This window comes from Triturus cristatus, chromosome 2_1 (genome assembly GCF_964204655.1).
Source record: "Triturus cristatus chromosome 2_1, aTriCri1.1, whole genome shotgun sequence".
In the NCBI taxonomy this organism is placed as follows: Eukaryota; Metazoa; Chordata; class Amphibia; order Caudata; family Salamandridae; genus Triturus; species Triturus cristatus.
Window position 1 is genome coordinate 376,554,767 of NC_140581.1, and position 20,078 is coordinate 376,574,844.

A 20,078-nucleotide genomic window follows, 5' to 3' on the forward strand; every position below is an offset into this window, starting at 1 on the left:
CTTTTTCCATGTATGCAGCCATTCTGGACCTTAGGCCAAGTACATAGTCCACTATGTCTTGTTTGTGCTCTTGAAGAGGCCTCTCCCAGCCCTCTTTTACCAGACAAAGTGGTCCCCTTACAGGAAGACCAAACAGAAGTTCAAAGGGTGAGAAACCTACTCCCTTCTGTGGTACTTCCCTGTAAGCGAAAAGCAGGCATGGTAACAGGACATCCCATCTCCTTTTGAGTTTTTCAGGGAGACCCATGATCATACCTTTCAATGTCTTGTTGAATCTCTCAACAAGGCCATTGGTTTGTGGATGGTAGGGTGTAGTAAACTTGTACTGCACTCCACACTCCTTCCACATGTGTGTCAGGTAAGCAGACATGAAGTTGGAACCTCTGTCTGAAACCACCTCCTTAGGAAACCCTACCCTGGTGAAGACACCCAGGGGGGCCTTGGCTACTGCAGGAGCGCTAGTAGTCCTAAGTGGAATTGCTTCAGGGTACCTAGTAGCATGATCCACTACTACTAGAATAAATGTGTTCCCTGAGGCTGTGGGAGGTTCAAGTGGACCCACAATGTCCACCCTTTCAAAGGGTACCCCCACCATTGGTAGTGAGATGAGGGGGGCCTTTGGGTGGCCACCTGTCTTGCCACTGGCTTGACAGGTAACACAGGAGCTGACAAACTCCTTCACCTTTTGGTGCATCTGGAGCCAGTAAAAGTGACTCACTAGCCTTTCCCAAGTTTTGGATTGCCCCAGATGTCCAGCTAGGGGGATGTCATGAGCCAAAGTTAGGAGGAAATCCCTGTACTTCTGTGGCACTACCACCCTGAATGTTTTGCTGTACAGAAGCTGGTTTCCCAGTCTTCTTACCTTTTCTCTTGGTTGGTTGTGCCATTATTTGAGGCTCCAGACCTACTTTTTCACCCTTCCTCTTGCTCTGTGCTCTGGGTTGCGCACACACACCAATTCAGGGATGCCCAGCATGGCTGCATGGGCCTTTCAATCAACCTCAGCCCAGGCTGAGGTTCCCAGTTCAGTTCCAAGCAGACATGCAGCTGGCAACTTTGGAGAGACCACTACCTGTTTCAGGCCAGTAACTCCCCCCCAGCCTAATGTCACCATGGCCATGGGATGACTAGTGATGACACTGTCAGCGTTGGTGACTAGGTAAGACTTCCCAATCAAGTATTGCTCAGGGGAAACCAGTGTGTCTTTCACCATAGTGACACTGGCACCTGTATCCCTCAGAGCTTCTACCCTAGTTCTATTCACCCAGGGGTACTGTAAATATTTCTTTAAGTTGGGTGGCCACACAGCTTCAGTGGCAAATGCCACTTCTCCCAAGGAGACTAGACATGCTTCAGTGTGTTCCCAGATTTGCTCAGGGTACACCTCTGATCCCATCTGTATACTTCCTGCCCCATGAGTAGCTGTACTGGGTGCTTTAGGGGCTTTGTTGTGGGGGCAAGATTTATCTACATTTAGGTGTCCTGACCTCTTACAGTTATTACACCAGGCCTTTAAGGGATCAAAGTTCTTCCCCCTATAGGGTTGAGGCACATAGGGAGTAGTTTGGGTCACACCCACCTGAACAGGTTTTTGGGGCCCTTTGGAAGACTTGGACTTTTTATCTTGGGGATTCTCACCACCTTTCCCCTGGGGAGGCTTTGTGACCACTTTCTTCTGGTCACCCCCAGTGGCTGTCCTTGTCACCCTAGTCTTGACCCAGTGGTCTGCCTTCTTTCCCAATTCTTGGGGAGAAATTGGACCTAGGTCTACCAAATGCTGATGCAACTTTTCATTTGTGCAGTTCTTAATATATGTTCCTTCATGAATAAATTGTACAATCCAGTAAAATCCTGCACACCATGTCCAGCTAACCAACCATCCAGTGTCTTTACTGAGAAGTCTACAAAGTCAATCCAGGACTCGGTCTGGGTTTTGTGAGCCCCCCTGAATCTAATTCTGTACTCCTCAGTAGTGAATCCAAATCCCTCAATCAGAGCCTTCCTCATGAGGTCATAGGATCCTGCGTCTGGCCCAGAGAGGGTCAGAAGCCTGTCTCTGCAGTTACCAGAGAACAGTTCCCAATAGGAGTGCCCCCCAGAGAGGTTTCTTTACTCTTCTTATTTCACAAGCCCTCTCAAAGGCTGTGAACCCTTTGGTGATGTCATCACCTTCCTCAAATTTAGGGACAAGCCCTTTGGGGATTTTAAGGTCAGAAGTTTCCTCCCTATCCTTGTTTTTATTATTGCTGCCACCATTGATGGGTGCTAAACCCATCTCTCTTTCTTTTTCTAGAGCCAGGAGCCTAGCTCCAATCTTTTGGCCAGCCTTTCTAAAACGCTGTCCTCTTCACTGGTGGGTCCCCCAGTGATCTCTCTGGTACCAGAGTCACCTGTGTGATCTCTAGGTCCCCAGATGCTAATTCTTGGATTGAAGGGTATGGGGGCCCTCTCCTCCCTAGGGAATAGTGTGGGGGGGATTATTATCCACCTCCTCTTCTTCCCTTTCCTCATCTTACTGGCCATCACCATGTTCAGATGGGTGGTCCTTAGCATACTCAGCCAAGAGCTCCTGGAGCCCTATTTTGGTTGGCTGCAGGCCCATTGGTATGTTTTTAAGTTTGCATAGGGACCTCAATTCCTTGAAAAACAAGTGTAAGTAAGGTGTGAGGTCAAGCTCCTCCACCAGGTCCATGTTATTATTTTCACTAGTAGTTGGGTTTGTTTGAGTCATTCTAACCTGACAGTTCTAACCCTCTACCCTGACTATAGTGACTTATTTTTCTAAAATTCTAATGGGACTTAAGCAAGGCCCTAGCAAGACTTTTAGTAATTTTGGAAAAGACCAATCAGAATTCTAAAAGCAGTTTTAAGAATTCTGTCATGTGATCAGATGGTAACCAAGTAGTCCAACAAATGCAAGTTTGTATCCCACCGCCGATCCACCAATGTGAGAAAGTGGCTCTGTATATACTGTTCCCAAATAGGTACAGGGTGTACAGAGTCCACAGTCTCCAGAGGTTTGGCAGAGGCTAAAGTTAGATATAACCTTACTCTCGAAAGTGGTAGCTTGATCGAGCAGTAAGGCAGTATCAGAGGACAGTGTAAAGCATTTGTTGTACACACTCAGTCAGCAAATGGTCTCACACACTCAAGAACTGAACTCTAAGCCAATGGTTTGTATAAAAATAGAGTTGTTTTATTTTAGAACCAACAATAGGTATTGAAATATACTTTCTCAGAATGAGATGCTTTAGTTAAAAACTTTGCAATATGCAATTGACTCTTGTAGGTAATAGTTACAGTTTGTTGCAATAGGCAACACAATTTCAAACACAATAATACATTGAGCTCAACGGGAATTTTAAGTTATATGCAATTGATTACTTTCAGGATTACTTTTCTAACTAGAAGACTGGATCCTAGATTCAGTCCTGGGACAGTTCTTAGAAACAAGTGAGTAAATACGTTTTAGGTACTGTTCTAATTTTTAGGCAATATTATGCTATTTTAAAAGTTGACACTTGAAAGAAATTTCATAGAAAAACAGTCAATGATTCCCTATGGGAGAAAATTCAAGTTACAGGTAAAGTATGTTCTTGTTACTTGTGTAATCCAGGGATGGGCTCCTAGGTTCAGTACTGGAACCTCTATCTAAAACAGGTAAGTAATTACATTTTCACAGTTGGTACGATTTTTAAAGAATATGTGTAGTTTGCAAAAATCGACACTTAGAAGAAATTTCACAGAAAAACAGTCAATGATTTCCTATGGAAGAAAATTGGGTTAGTGGTAAGTACGGTTGTGAGTACTTTTCAGGGTCAGTGCTGGGCACCAAGATTCAGCACTGGGATCTCTCCTAATACCAGGTGAGTATTTCCGTTTTCGTTACTCTGTTGATTTTAGGTGAATATTTTAAGTTTTAGAAACTCCACACTTAGAAGAAATTTCTGTAGAAACCAGTCAATGTTACCCTATGGAAGAAAACTGGGTTTTCGGCTTTTGGGTAAGTACTCGACTGGCAGAGTTAAGGTTCTGGCACAGACTCCGGGGTCTCCCAGGGTCAGGTTGGTACAGTTGTTACACCCTCAGCGGCCCTGGAGCGGCCGGGTGCAGAGTGAGTTAGGCCCAATGTTATCCTAAGGGAGGCTGGGGGGCCTTGGTTGGTGGCTGCTGACTACCAGGCCACGCGGCTGTGGGAGCTGGGCTCCTGGTCACTTGTGCAGGGCAAATGGGGAAGTAGGTAGGAGTAGAAGTTACACTGCCAGGGCCACTCGGGCGGCTGGGTGCAGGGTGCTTTTGAGCCTTCAGGCGCTCAATGGATTTCAATGGGAAAGCTCCCGGACGAACAAAGGCTGCAAGCGCGGGGACGAAGATTCTTCAGGTGCCACCACCAATTCTAGAGGTAAGTTGGGTAGTTGGAGGATAGGTAGGTACCCAGGAGTCCGGCACAGTGAGCCGCAGGGCGCCGGGGTGCCTTTTGGTGTCGGGAAATCTTAACCTCTGTTGATCGCGGTTGGGGGGGGGTCCCTGGTTCTGAGGCTGCAGGCGTCATCAGGGGAGTCCTTGGGTGTCAGATTTGGAGTCACAGTCGCCGGGGGGACGTCCTCGGTGTCTTAGTCCACTCCAGCACAGGCCAGGCTTGGCGGGTGCAGAGTTTGCGGTTCCGGGCTGTTGCCAGGGGTTAGAAACTTGCTTTGAGCAGAGCCACTGCTCATGGGAGTCCCAGATGCTCAGAGTCACAAGGGAGCCAGGTCATACCGGGGTTTGTGAGGTTGCTGGCCACAAGAGGTGCCGGGATTTAGCAGGAGCAGGTTCGAGGGTGGACAGGCCGGTAGGGCTGGGGCCAAAGCAGTTGGTGTCTTCCTCTTCTTAGCAGCTGCACGGCAGGTGGTCTTTCTTCTTGCTCTTCTTTGCTATTTCACAAACTGGAGAAGGAAGGTTCAGGGTGCCTCTAAATACTAGATTTAGGGGCGTTACAGGTGAGGAAAAGGGCAGGGAACACCCCCTATCCTGCCACTCTCCTGTGGGAGGGGGGGGCAGGAGCCTAGTCCTGATTGGGCAGGGCTTACCATCTTCAAGATGGCGAGCGCCCGGAGATGTGCTTCACCTTGCCTCCCCCACCTGAGGGGTGGGGTTGGAAGGCTGGCACATCCCCCCCTGTCCTTACTTGGGGTTTCCGGCCAGTCTTCCCACCAGAGTGTGGGTCAGAACCGGTGGGGGTGAGTTTGCTGGGTACAGCAAGTGGCCTGGAGAAGCTCACAGAGGCGGCATGCCTTTGAAGCTTCCCCCTGCCCATCCTGGGGGAGGAGTCCTAGCACCTCGCCCAGGATGTGCATTTTTGGAGGCCCAGGAGAGCGGGGCTCGCCACCCAGGGGTCCAGCAACATGTCTGCTGTGTGGCAGCCTAGGCAGCCTCCCAGACCAGATGTGGATTGTAGGTTAGGTTTCAGGGGGCATCTCTAAGATGCCCTCTGTAGTGCTTTGTACATTAAATCCCACACTGGCATCAGTGCGGGTTTAATGTGCTGAGAAGTTTGATACCAAACTTCTCAGTCTTCAGTGTTGTGATTATGGTGCTGTGGAGTTAGTGTTTGACGAGCTCTCCGCACCATATACTCTTAAATGGCAGCACTGCACTTACAGTGCCCAGGAATGGACCTGGGCACTGTAGGGGCACATGGCTCATGCTCCTGTGCCCACACCACTAGCATAGGGCACCCAGCTAGAGGGGTGGCTGGTGTATGCCAGGGCAGTGTAGGTTGTGGACATGGCACACTGAGATGTGTGCCATGTCGACTCTTTGTTTTGCCTTGTACCCAGACACTCAGCCTGCAAGGGCAGTGTGTGTGTGCCAGGGTACAGGGCCTCTAAGGGTGGCATAATTGGTGCTACAGCCCTTAGGAGCCTTCTCTGGTCACAGTGCCCTGGGTACATGGGGTACCATTTACCAGGGACCTACCTGTGGCTAGAGCTGTCAATTGGGTTTTGTTTTGGGGAAAGAACACAGGCCCTGGGGTCCCGATTGGCAGGGCCCCAGAGCACATCAAGTCAAAGAGCATCAGTAGTTTGGCAACAAAAAAAAAAAGGGGGGGGCGGGTTACTGTAACAGAAACCCACTTTCTCACACCAGTGCACTTCTGTCAAAATTGCATCAGATACCAGGGAAGAAAGTAGGGGAGACCATGTCAAAAATGGGCACTTTTCTACACCCCACCTCCCCCAAAACAAAAGCGAATGAGGCTAACCTTTTTCCAAGAGAATCTCCATCATCTTGAAGTGGAAAAACATGGAAAGGCCATCTTTATTGGCATGAACAGTCCCAGGTCTGTGCTCCAGTGTAAAGTCATTACCCTGTAGGGAGATTGAGTACCTCAACAGTTAGGGGTTTTCACTTTTCAACTGCATCAGCAGTCTAAGAGGCCTTTGGTCAGTTTGAACAAGGGAGTGAGAGCCAAACAAGTGTGGCCTAGACTTCTTCAGGGACCAAACCACAGCAAAGGCTATCCTCTCTATGGCACTCCAACGCTACTCTCTGAGGAGTAACCTCCTGCTATGAAAGCAACCGACAGGTCATGGCCATCATCATTGGTCTGGGAAAGGACGGCTCTAATCCCATATTCAGAGGCATCAGTCTGCACTATGAACTGCTTTCAATAATCTGAAGTTTTGAGAATGGGTGTTGAGCACATTGCTTTTTTCAGGGTGTCAAACGTCTTTTGACAGCTCACTGTCCAGTTTACATTCTTTGGCATCTCCTTCAAGGCAAGTTCCGTGAGGGGTCCCACAATGGTACCATACTCTTTCACGAGCCTCCTGTTACGCCAAGGAATGCCCTGTCTTGTGTCTGGGTTGTTGGATCTTCCAAGTCCAGAATAGTCTGGATCTTGGGCTATAAACGTGGAATTTGCCCTCCACCTACAAAGTGTCCCATGTATACAATTGTGCCCTGCCCTATCTGGCACTTCCTCGCCTTGATAGTGAGGCCTCCAGAACCTTACCAAGGTGGATAAGGTGACCCTGCCAAGTGGAACTATGAGAGCAAAATCATCTAGATATGCTACACTAAAAGTTTCCAACCTAGCAAGGACTTTATTTACCTATCTCGAAGGTGGCAGGGGCATTCTTTAATGTAAAGGACATAACATTGAACTGATAATGCCCATCTGGGGGTTAGAAATCTGACTTTTCTTTGCTCCTGGGGTCATACCAATCTGCCAGTACATTGATGTCAGTTTAAATGTAGTGAGAATTTTTACTGCATCCAACCTGTAAATTAGCTCACTCATCAGCTCTAGGAATTGGGTGTGCATCTGTCTTGGTTACTGCACTGAAGCCCCTATAGTCCACAAACAACCTCAGCTCTGATTTTCACCCTTGGAATGAGGTTTTGAGACTAACAACTGGGCTGGTGCAGGAGCTCTCAGAGGGTTAATTGACTCCCAATTTAAGCATCTTACAGGTTTCAGTTTGATGCTCTCCTTAACTTGATCAGACGGTCTATATATTTTGTTTATGACAGGTTTGTCTCTAGTGTCCACATCATGGGTGCACCAGAAAGTCTGACTAGGGGTTAGGAAGAACAGCTCAGCATACTGCTCCAGGACTTGCTTGTAGCAGCTTGGTGATGGGCAGAGAGGGTGTCTGATAAAACAAGTCTGTCAACTGACCCATCCTTTGGGCTGTAGGAGAGGTGATCAGGGAAAGGTTCACTCTCTGCTTCCTGATCCTCATCAGTGACTATGAACACAGTCACATCAGCCCTGTCATAGAAAGGCTTTCGGCAGTTAACATGGATGACCCTGTGAGGGCTTCTGCTAGTGCCTAGGTCTATCAGATAGGAGACCTCACTGTTCCTTTCAAGCATAGGGTAGGGACCACTACACTAGTCCTGGAGGGCCCTAGGTGCCACAGGCTCCAATACCCATACCCTCTGCCCTGGTTGCTGCTCCAACAGTGCATCCTTTTGGTCATACCAATGCTTCTGGAGCTCTTGGCTGGACTCAAGGTTTTTGGATCCTAAGCCCATATACTCTGCCATCCTTGAATATAGCCCGAGTGCATTTTCCACAATGTCTTGGTAAGACTGTTTGAGAGGTCTCTCCCAGCCTTCTTTAACTAGACACAGTGGTTCCCTTATAGGGTGCCAAACAGAAGTTCAAAGGCACTGAACCCTACTCCCTTCTGAGGTACTTCTATGTAAGAGAAGAGCAGGCATGCAAAAGGGCATCCCATCTTCTTCTGAATTTTTCAGAAAGTCCCATGATATCTTTCATGGTTTTGTTGAATCTGTCAACTTGGTTAGTGGGTGATATGGGGTAGTGAACTTGTAAGTTAGTCCACATTTATTCCACATTGCGTATAGGACGACAGGCATGAAGTTATTACCTCTGTCTGACACCACCTCCTTAGAGAAACCCACTCTTATAAAAAATACTTAAGAGGGCTCTGGCAGGAGCAGGGACAGTCCTAAGGGGTATAGCTTCAGGGTACCTGGTGGCATGATCCACTACCACCGGTAGGAATCTGTTACCTGATGCTGTAGAAGGTCAAGGGGACCCTACCCTTTCAATGGGAACCAAAACCACTGGAAGTGAAATTAAGAGGGCTTTTGGGTGGTTACCTGCTTTGCTACTGGCTTGGTAGATAACACGAGTTACAAAACTCCTTCACATTCAGTGACATGTTTGACCAGTAAAAGTGACTGACTATCCTACTCCAAGTCTTGCTCTGGCCAAGATGCCCAGCTAGGGGTATATCACGGGCCAAGGAGAGAAAAAACTCTCTGCACTGCTGGCGCACTTCCACTCTCCTAGTGGCAGCAGATTTTGGGTCTCTGGCCTCGGTGTACAGGATTACCTCCTCCCAATAGGTCCTGTGGGAGCCACTGACATCTTCCTTCTCCTGTGCAGCAGCTTGCGGTCTCAGGCTTTCAGGAGTAGGCCAGGTCTGCTGTCCTTGGCACAGCTCTTCCCTACAGGGTCCCCCTGGGCCTAGGAGCGCTGCCTGGTAGAGGCCAAGTCCCTGGGGATCAGTTCCCTCTCGGGCTGATTGGTCTACTACATGAGGAGAGGGGGCCTGAGATTGCAGCTGTTCAGGAGCTGGCTTCCCAGACTTCCTTCCTTTTCTCTTGGAGTGCCGGAACACTTTCAGACTCCAACTCAACTTTTTCACCCTGGGCTTTGCTCTGCGATCTGGTTTTTACGCATATCCATTCAGGGATTCAGAGCATGGCTGCATGGGATTTTAGCTCTACCTCAGCCCATGAGGAGGACTCCAGATCATTCTCTAGCAGACGTTTAACAGGAATTGCAGAGAACAAGACCACCATATGCTAACATAACGGAGGAAAACAAGAATGCAGTTTCACAGGTAACTACACGACTTACAAATCCAGTCTTCGGGGCATATGGTCAGTACCGGGCACGGTTCAAGATGGGACCAAAGGTGCACCACCAGCAGATCAGCGGCGAACGGATGCAGAGGTCATAGCCGAGGTAGGACGGTCAATGCCAAACAAGAGAGACTTGGGGTGATCGAAGATGCACTGCTCACAGCTAAGTATAGCGGTGTCTAGGGTTGTTTTCCTGGATTTAATGCAAGCACGGGGGCCCCCAAACTTATACCCACAATGGCACTAGAGAGGCTGGGTGCAGAGTACCAACACCGCACTGGGCGCCCAATGCTTTCCAATGGAGGAGATCCGTTTCGAAGAAAGGCTGGAGTCTCAGAGCAGGAGGCTGGACGAAGAAAACCATAGCTTCCCGGCTTACTTGGTTCTAGAAAATAAATAGAACTAAATAATATTTTTATACAAACAAATTGGTCCGAGTTCAGTCTTTGAGTGTGTACAATAAATGCTTAACACTACCCTCTGATAAAGCCTTACTTCTGGCCCACACTACTACAAATAGAGAGTAGTGTTCTATCTATGGTTACCTCTGCCTACCTTTGGGGTTCCACTGGACTCTGTGCGCTCTATATCTCATTTTGGTATAGTATATACAGAGCCAGCTTCCGACAGTGTGTGGAAAGGTCCAGGGCCTCCAAGTGTCGCACAATAAGTGCTGCAGTGCTTAGAAGCCTTCCTTGGCCACAGTGCCCTTGGTACCCATGGTACCTTTAACAAGGGACTGACATGTGGCCAGAGAGGTGCCGATTGGAGGGTACAAGGTACAGTTTTGGGAAATAACACAGGCCCTGAGAACCTGACTGTCAGGGACCTAGGGCACATCAAGTCAAAGTGCATCAGTAGATTGGCAAAAGTGTGTGGGGGTGGGGGGGGGTTACTGCAACAGAAACCCAACTTCCTACAGGGAGCAATTGCCGGGACCCCTACCAGCCTGCCTACTGCATAGCCAATTTCCCCGCCTGTTCGGGTACCAAATGAGCCTGAAGGCAGTTGGTGGCATTTCCCAGGTCTGGGGGAAGCCGGGCCGCATATCAAAGGCAGCAGGGTCTTTGAAGCCCCTGGCCTTTATATGCTAAATCACTAGCCATTCTGCTTGAGGAGGTATTGTTTCTGGCCTCAGAGAGCGTGGACTCACTTGCAGGGGGTCCAAAACTTGTCTGTGGTGGTAGGCATGACAATACCAGTCACCAAGCACACTAGATACCGATAGGTTTTCATGGGGCACCTCTAAGGAGCCCTTTGGGTGAAGGTGACAATACATCCAGTACTGGTAACAGTACAAATTTATTAAGAAAAGGTGTTTGATACCAAACACTATAGGTTTCAGTAAAACATCATGTAGCTGGGGAATTCATAATGACCAGTGCCCAATGCATATACTTAAGATGGCTTTCCTGCTCACTTGTAATATCTAGTAATAGGACCAGACGCCACAGGGGCATAGCTGCTCATGTACTTATGTCAGCACTTAGAACATAACGTACCCTGCCTTGGGGCTACAAGGTCTGCTGTAGGGGTGACTTACATATATTATATTTTCATACAAACAGAGTGCACAGTTGAACTTTTTTCAGGAAAATAAGCCACCCTCCTAAATCGGTTTCGGGAAGCCACCATTACTCAAAAGAGCCGAGTGGTACATATGCAATTTGGTAACATTTCATACAAAAAATTTATGAAATAATGGATCGCAACTTGCTGACAAGGGTTTCTGTGGTTATTTCTTTATTATTCTTCAATAAATATGCAGGTAATGATACAACTACTAACATAAGTACAGGTGACGCAGTGCTCCAGTGTTTGAACAAATACAAATTATATACAGAAAAACACACAATGCAAAAATTCACTGGTTATGAGTATTTATAGAAAGATCACATGTGCATATAGCATCGCAACATGTGGAACTATTATTGAAAAATAACCAAGTGTAACACTGTCGATGGTCGACCCCTAAAGGATCTCAAGGTGTCCTCCAGCGTAACCATTTATCGCCAGGGTGATCGAAGATGGAGTGTTGGACCTCACATTCCATTTAATCTAATATTTAACTTGGAAGATGCTCTGTCAGGGTCGGAGTTCCCTGGACCTGGTGGCAGAGAATCATGCACAGACTGATTGACACATGCCATGGGGAATTGGTGTCAATTTTGTAATTGCTGTGATCTACTGGTATTTTACCACAGAAGATTTTCTCCAGATACTGACCTCGTTTACTGGATTTTATTGCAGACTGGTCAATGGATAGCTGATACCTTGTATGGTAGTAAGTCGGACGACTAATGTCCTGAGGAGACCCCATCATCCTTTAGAGGTTGAAAAGTCGACATTGTTTCACTTGGTTATTGATTAGGAATAGTTCCATATGTTGCGATGCTATATGCACATGTGATCTTTCTGTAAATACTCATAACCAGTCAATTTTTGCATTGGGGTCCTTAAAACATTTTTCATTTATAAAGGTAGAAAACAAAAAACAATTTCAAATGTTTCAGAGGTTCAGCATGGTAGCTGCTAATTACTCTCAACATGCTCTATTACTTGCTGGAAATATGCTATTCGAAATTTAGTGTGCAGGCAAAAGGAAATTTGCTTGATAACGGAACTATTTTTCACCTGCAGCAAATATTAAATAAAAAAGTATAGGGAGTACAACACTACAATAATTTTCAGAACCCGATAATAGCATGGGGCTCGTCTGTGTAGGAGCTCTAGTAAAAACATCAGAAGACATGCACAAATACTTTAGAGTATAGCAATTATGCAGAGCATAATTACCTATGCATTTAAGTTTCAAAGAAACTAGTCATAGGTGTTGAATGCATGTTCTTATTACTATTTATTGAATAGTTCAGTCTCTTCTCAAAGTATAAAGGACATCCATTCCATCAAGGCAAAATTCAGGCTCCGAATCTATGATTCTATTAGAAGAGCCCGAAACTTATCGATTCCATAAGAGAATACATTTGGCAGTAACAAGGTTTCAAACAGCCCACAATTTTATATTTGTACACATCTGACCAATCTGATATTTTGCTGAATAAAATGTTTCTGCAAGCTCTTATACCTACTAATGTACCCAGAGTTCTAGCATCGGAGTTCACTTTTACTCCCTGTGAGGCTTGGGTTCAACCCTTGCTACCCCTACAAAGTTGACTGTACATACAACTGTGGCCAAGATAGTGGGCTTCCCCGTGCAGTGTTCATTTTACTACTTTATGAAGATACAACCATAAGGCTGAATATATTCGAAAACAAACCTTCAACGTTCATACATAACATTACAACTTTCTCTTTTTAGCATACAGCTATACTCAAAATAAAAGTCACTACACCCAGGAGTAGAGTCACTTCAAGAAGTTACTAAACCCAAATGAAAAATGAGCAATGCTAGAACAAAGCCAAAGATGGACAACCCACAGACTGCACAATAGTGCACCCTACTAGCTCATCAAAAGTAATTTATGCCACTAGATCTGGGCATTTTCTTTTACCAGACAGGTCATGTAGAATTTGAATGTCCGAAACAGTTTAACAGCAATGTCTGACAGAATCACTGTGATGAAACTCACATGTTTCTTCTTGGAGGCACCTTCCCTGATACGGTGGAATTTCTGCTTGGTACAGGACCCCAACCATTATCTCCTGAAAGAAAAAGGCAAATGTATATTTGAATGCAAAGTTCAAGTTTCTACAAGGACACATAGATAACCATAAAATGGATGGCATTAGATTATTCAATTTTAGAGTAATCTGAGAGTACTTAATTGGATCCAACATAGTAGCATTTTACTTTATACCTACTTGGTTGAAACACTGCTGTTTGACAAAGGACTGAGTTATACGACAAAAGAGTCCTGTTTAAAGATCAATATTCCTTGAGAATATTGTGAGAAAGTGCCATCTTTCTTGCATGGTATGCCCCCACTTTTTGCTGAATTGCTGAATGTACTTTGACTGAGTGTGCCCTGGACTCCTGCCAATCAGGTTCCTTCCCTAAACAAAATCCTCAAAACCAAATTGGCAAACCATGGCCACATGTCAGCCCCTGGTAAGTGGTACCCTAGGTACCCAGGGCCTTGTGACCAGGGAAGGCCTCTAAGGGCTGTAGCACTCATTGTGCCACCCTTAGAGGCCCTGTACCCTAACACACGCACACACTGCCCTGGCAGGCTGAGTGTCTGGGTACAAGACAAAACAGAGTCGACATGGCACACATCCATGTGTGCCATGCCCACAACCTACACTGCCCTGGCATACATCAGCCACCCCTCTAGCTGGGTGCCCTATGCCAGTGGTGTGGGCACAGAGGCAGGAGCCCTGTGCCCCTACAGTACCCAGGTCCGTTCCTGGGCCCTGTAAGTGCAGTGCTGCCATTTAAGAGTACATGGTGCTGGGAGCTTGTCAAACACGAACTCCACAGCACCATAATGGCAGCACTGAAGCCTAAGAAGTTTGGTATCAAACTGCTCAGCACATTAAATCCACACTGATGCCAGTGTGGGATTTAATGTACCAAGCACCAGAGGGCATCTTAGAGAAGCCCCTGAAACCTAACCTACAGTCCACGTCTGTTCTGAGGCTGCCTAGGCTGCCACACAGCAGACATGTTGCTGGACCCATGGGTAGGAGAGCCCCTGCTCTCCTGGGCCTGCAACAATGCACATCCTGGGCGAGGTGCTAAATCGCCTCCCCCAGGATGGGCAGGGGGGAAGCTTCAAAGGCATGCCGCCTCTGTGAGCTTCCCCAGGCCACTGCAACCCCCCCCCCCCACTCTGGCGGGAAGCTTGGCCGGAAACCCCAAATAAGGACAGGGGATGTGCCAGCCTGTCAACCCCTGGGGTGGGGGAGGCGAGGCGAAGCACATCTCCGGGCTCTCGCCATCTTGCCCAATCAGGACTAGGCTCCTGCCCCCCTCCCACTGGAGAGTGGCAGGATAGGGGGTGTACCCACCCCAGGACAGGGACCCATTGGTCCCTGCCCTTCACCTACCTGTAACGCCCCTAAATCTAGTATTTAGGGGCACCCTGAACCTTCCTTCCCCAGATTCCGAAATCCGAAGAAGAACTAGAAGAAGGAAGACCTGCCCTGCAGCTGCTAAGAAGAGGAAGACACCAACTGCTTTGGCCCCAGACCTACCGGCCTGTCGACCCTCGAACCTGCTCCTGCTCCAACCCGGCATCTCTTGTGGCCAGCAACCTCACAAACCCCGGAGGGCCTGGCTACCTTTTGACTCTAAGCCCCTGGGACTCCCATGAGCAGAGGCTCTGGTCAAACTCAGTATCTAATCCCTGGCATCAGCCCGGAAACGCGAACCCTTCACACTCTGCACCCGCCAAGCCTGGCCTGTGCCGGAGTGAACAAAGACCACGAGGACGACCCCACGGCGACTGTGACTCAGAGTCCGGCACCCAAGGATCTCCCTCGATACTCCTGAAGAAGCCTGCAGCCTCAGAACCAGGTGCCCCCCCAACCACGATCAACAGAGGGTAAGATTTCCCGACACCAAAAGGCACCCCACGGCCCCCTGTGTCCAATTCTGGGGTACCTACCTATCCTCCAACTACCCAACTTACCTCTCGAAGTGGTGGTGGCACCTGAAGAATCTTCGTCCCCGAGCTTGCAGTCTTTCTAAACCGGAGATTTCCCATTGAAATCAATTGAGCGCCCGAGGGCTCAAAAGCCCCCTGCACCCAGCCGCCCGAGTGGCCCTGGCAGTGCAACCTCTACACCTATCTACTTCCCCACTTGTCCCGAGTAAGTGACCAGGAGCCCAGCTCCCACAGCCGTGTGGCCTGCTAATCAGCAGCCACCAACCAAGGCCCCCCTACCTCTCATAGGATAACATTGGGCCTAACTCTCTCTGCACGCAGCCGCCCTTGTGCCGCTGAGGGTGAACCAACTGTACCTACCTGACCCTGGGAGACCCCTGAGTCTATGCCCAGAACCTTAACTCTGCCAGTCGAGTACTTACCTTTAAACCGATAACTCAATTTTCTTCATAGGGTAACATTGACTGGCTTTTTCCTGAAATTTCTTTTAAGTGTGGACTTTTCAAATCTTAAAATATTCACCAAAAATCAGCCGAGTAACAAAAACGAAAATACTCACCTGCTATTAGGTGAGCTCCCAGTGCTGGATCTTGGTGCCCAGCACTGACTCTGAAAAATACTTACAACTGTAATTACCAGTAACCCAATTTTCTCCCATAGGAAATCATTGACTGTTTTTCTGTGAAATTTCTTCTGTCAATTTCTGCAAATTTAAAATATTCTTTAAAAATTGTATAACTTCTGAAAACGTAATTGCTTACCTGTTTTGGATAAAGGTCCCAGTACTGAGTCTAGGTACCCAGTACTGGATTACAAAAGTAACGAGAACATACTATACCTGCAACTTGAATTTTCTTCTATAGGGAATCATTGACTGTTTTCTATGAAATATTTTCTAAGAGTCAACTTTTAAAATAGCAAAGTATTGTCTAAAAATCATCACAGTAATTAAGTCGACTTTTATCACTTGATTCTAAGTACTGACCCAGGACTGAATCTAGGATCCAGTCCTGGAATTCCAAAAGTAATCCTAAAAGTAATCTGTTGCAAATAACTTGAAACTTCCATTGAACTCAATGCATTATTGTGTTTAAAATTGTGTTGCCTATTGCAACCACTTGTAACTTTCTACAAAAGTCAATTGCATATTGCAAAAGTATTTATATAAAGCATCTCATTCTGAGAAAGTATATTTTAATACCTATTGTTGGTTCTAAAATAAAACAAGCATATATTTTTTATATATAAACCATTGGCCTAGAGTTCAGTTATTGAGTGTGTGAGACCATTTGCTGGCTGAGTGTTGTGAGAAAGTGGCTCTGTATATACTGTTCCCTAATAGGTACAGGGTGTACAGAGTCCACAGTCCCCCAGAGGCTGATAGAGGTCAAAGTTAGGTATGACCTTACTCTCAAAAGTGGTAGCTTGGTCGAGCAGTAAGGCAGTACCAGAGGACAGTGTAAAGCATTTATTGTACACACTCAGTCAGCAAATGGTTTCACACACTCAATAACTGAACTCTAGGCCAATGATTTGTATATATAAAATATATGCTTGTTTTATTTTTAGAACCACAAGGGGGTAAAAATATACTTTCTCAGAATGAGAGGTTGAATATAAATACTTTTGTTTCAAGCAATAAATTTGTGTAAACAGTCACAGTTGGTTGCAATAAACAATCCTATTTCCTAAACATAACAATGCATTGAGCTCAATGGTAAATTCAGGTTATTTGTAATAAATTACTTTTCAGATTACTTTTGGAATTCCAGGTCTGGATCCTAGAACCAGCCTGGGGTCAGTATTCAGAATCAAGTGATGAAAGTCGACTTAATAACTGTAATGATTTTTAAATAATATTTAGCTATTTCAAAAGTTAGCACTTAGAAAATATTTCACAGAAACCATTCAATGGATCTCTATGGCAAGAAATTCAAATTGCAGGTAGAGTACTTTATCGTTACTTTAGTAATCCAGGACTGGGTGCCTAGACCCAGGACTGGGGTCCTTATCAAAAGCAGGTAAGTAATTTCGTTTGCAGAAATGGTACGATTTTAAAAGAATATTTCAAATTTGCAAAAGTAGACACTTAGAAGAAATTTCACAGAAAAGCAGACAATGGTTTCCTATGGGAGAAAAATGAGTTAGAAGTAAGTATAGTTGTGAACACTTTTCAGAGTCAGGGCTGGGCACCAAGATCCAGCACTGGGAGCTCACCTAGGAGCAGGTGAGTAAATTCGTTTTTGTCACTTGGCTGATTTTTGGTGAATTTTTGCAGTTTTGAAAAGTTCACACTTAGAAGATTTTTGAAGAAAAAGCCAGTCAATGTTACCCTACGAGGAAAATGAAGTTAGCGGTTTAAGGGTAAGTACTCGACTGGTAGTGTTGAAATTCCGGGCATGGACTCAGGGGTCCCCCAGTGTCAGGTAGGTACAGTTGGTTCACCCTCAGCGGTTTCAGGACGGCCGGGTGCAGAGAGAGTTGGACCCAATGTTATCCTATGAGGGATAGGGGGGCCTTGGTTGGTGGCTGCTGTCTGGCAAGCCACGCGGCTGTGGGAGCTGGGCTCCTGGTCACTTACTCAGGGCAAGTGGGGAAGTAGGTTAGTGTAGAGAGGGCACTGCCAGGGCCACTCGGGCGGCTGGGTGCAGGGTGCTTTTGAGCCTTAGGGCGCTCAATGGAAATCAATGGGAATGTTCCGGTTTGGAAAGAGGCTGCAGGCTCGGGGACGAGGATGTTTCAGGTGCCACCACCACTTCGAGAGGTAAGTTGGGTAGTTGTAGGTTAGGTGGGTACCCCGGGATTGGGCACAGGGGGTCGCAGGGCGCCGGGTGCAGGGGTGCCTTTTGACGTCGGGAATCTTACCCTCTGGTTGATCGCGGCTGGGGTGGCACTTGGTTCTGAGGCTGCAGGCTTCTTCCGGGATGTCGAGGGGGGTCCTTGGGTGCCGGACTCTGGGTCACAGTCGCCGTGGGGTCGTCCTCTGGGTCTTTGTCCACTCCGGCACTGGCCAGGCTTGGCTGGTGCAGAGTGTGTTGGGTCCGCGGTCCCGGGCTGGTGCCAGGGATAGCAAGTAGGTTTCTTGAGTAGAGCCTCTACTCGTGGGAGTCCCAGGGGCTTAGAGCTAAAAGGTAGCCAGGTCCTCCGGGGTTGGTGAGGTTGCTGGCCACGTGGGATGCCGCGCTGGTGCAGGTTCGAGAGTAGACAGGCCGGTAGGGCTGGGGCCAAAGCAGTTGGTGTCTTCTTCTCTTTTTAGCAGCTGCAGGGCAGGTCTTTGTTCTTCTTGCTCTTCTTGTCGTTTTTCTATCTGGAATCTGAGGAAGGAAGGTTCAGGGGGCCCCTAAATACTAGATTTAGGGGCGTTACAGGTAGGTGAAGGCCAGGGACCAATGGGTCCTTGTCCTGGGGTGGGTACACCCCCTATCCTGCCTCTCTCCTGTGGGAGGGGGGCAGTAGCCTAATCCTGATAGGGTAGGGCCTCCCATCTTCAAGATGGCGAGAGCCCGGAGATGTGCTTCACCTCGCCTCCCCCACCTGAGGGGTGGGGTGGGCAGGCTGGCACATCCCCTGTCCTTGTATGGGGTTTCCGGCCAAGCTTCCCGCCAGAGTGGGGGGTTGCAGTGGCCTGGGGAAACTCCAACTGGCGGCATGCCTTTGAAGCTTCCCTTTGCTCATCCTGGGGGAGGAGATTTCTCACCTCACCCAGGATGTGCATTGTTGCAGGCCCGGGAGAGCAGGGGCTCTCCCACCCAGGGGTCCAGCAACGTGTCTGCTGTGTGGCAGCCTGGGCAGCCTCAGAGCAGACGTGGATTGCAAGTTAGCTGTAAGGGGGCATCTTCTAAGATGCCCTCTGGGGTGCTTAGTACATTAAATCCTACACTGGCATCAGTGTGGGTTCAATGTGCTGAGAAGTTTGATACCAAACTTCCCAGGCTTCAGTGTTGCCACTATGGTGCTGTGGAGCTCGTGTTTGACAAGCTCTCAGCACCATGTATTCTTAAATGACAGCACTGCACTTACAGTGCCCAGGAATGGACCTGGGTACTGTAGGGGCACAGGGCTCCTGCTCCTGTGCCCACACCATAGGCGTAATGCACCCAGCTAGAGGGGTGGCTGACATATGCCTTGGCAGTGTAGGTGATGGGCATGGTACACAGTGATGTGTGCCATGTCGACTCTCTGTTTTGTCCTGCACCCAGACACTCAGCCTGCAAGGGCAGTGTGTGTGTGTAAGGGTACAGGGCCTCTGAGGGTGGCACAATGAGTGCTGCAGCCCTTAGAGGCCTTCCCTGGTCACAAGGCCCTGGGTACCTAGGGTACCATTTACTAGGGGCTGACATGTGGCTAGGGTTTGCCAATTTGGGGTTTGTGTGGTTTAAGGAAGGAACATAGGCCCTGGGCACCTGATTGGCAGGAACCCAGGGTACACTCAATCGAAGTACATTCAGCAATTTAGCAAAAAGTGGGGGCATACCATGCAAGAAAGATGGCACTTTCTCACAAGTGTGTGTAACAAATGCTTTACACTGTCCTCCAATACTGCCTTACTGCTCGACCAAGCTACCACTTTAGAGAGTAAGGTTATATCTAACTTTAGCCTCAGCCAAACCTCTGGGGACTGTGGACTCTGTACACCCTGTACCTATTTGGGAACTGTATATACAGAGCCACTTTCTCACAGATATTTACAAGACCCTTACTTTTGCAATTTTTAGGAGCAAAATAAACCACATTTAAAAAAATTCTATGGCAGGAACGGAGGCAAGGATTATGCTCTACTTTCTTTATTTTCAACTCCAGCAGTGTTTAACTTCAACATAAAAACTATCTTTCCAATGGATCCCAGGGAAAGGTCAACAAGAAGGTGAACCAATAAGTAGTTCCGAGGTCCCTGAAAGGCACTGGACTCTAATATATTATGTTTAAGGTTATATTTCTTCTGGAATAGTGATTGTGCTTGTAGCCTGTGCTGCGGGAGCATCTCTCTTAGCTCCATTTGCAGCACCTCCTCAAGCCTCGGGGCAACGTGGTAGTGGTCAGGGGCTGCTAGAGGGCGAGCGAGAGCCGCGTCTTGTTGCTCCGGGGCGGGACGCGCACTTCCTATCAGTTTCAGATCTG

At 47.6% G+C, this 20,078-nt stretch overlaps 1 protein-coding gene across 9 annotated transcripts in view; it reads right to left on the minus strand.

Annotated features, from left to right (window-relative positions):
- The window catches only part of MIER3 (MIER family member 3), a 242,296-nt gene that overhangs the window by 181,654 nt on the left and 40,564 nt on the right, over positions 1 to 20,078 (minus strand). For all 9 annotated transcript variants that reach the window (XM_085631370.1, XM_085631374.1, XM_085631376.1 and 6 more), the window contains one exon: positions 12,981 to 13,053. In XM_085631370.1, the coding sequence (XP_085487496.1) occupies positions 12,981 to 13,053 (73 nt within the window). The remainder of the gene's footprint in view (positions 1 to 12,980; positions 13,054 to 20,078) is intronic.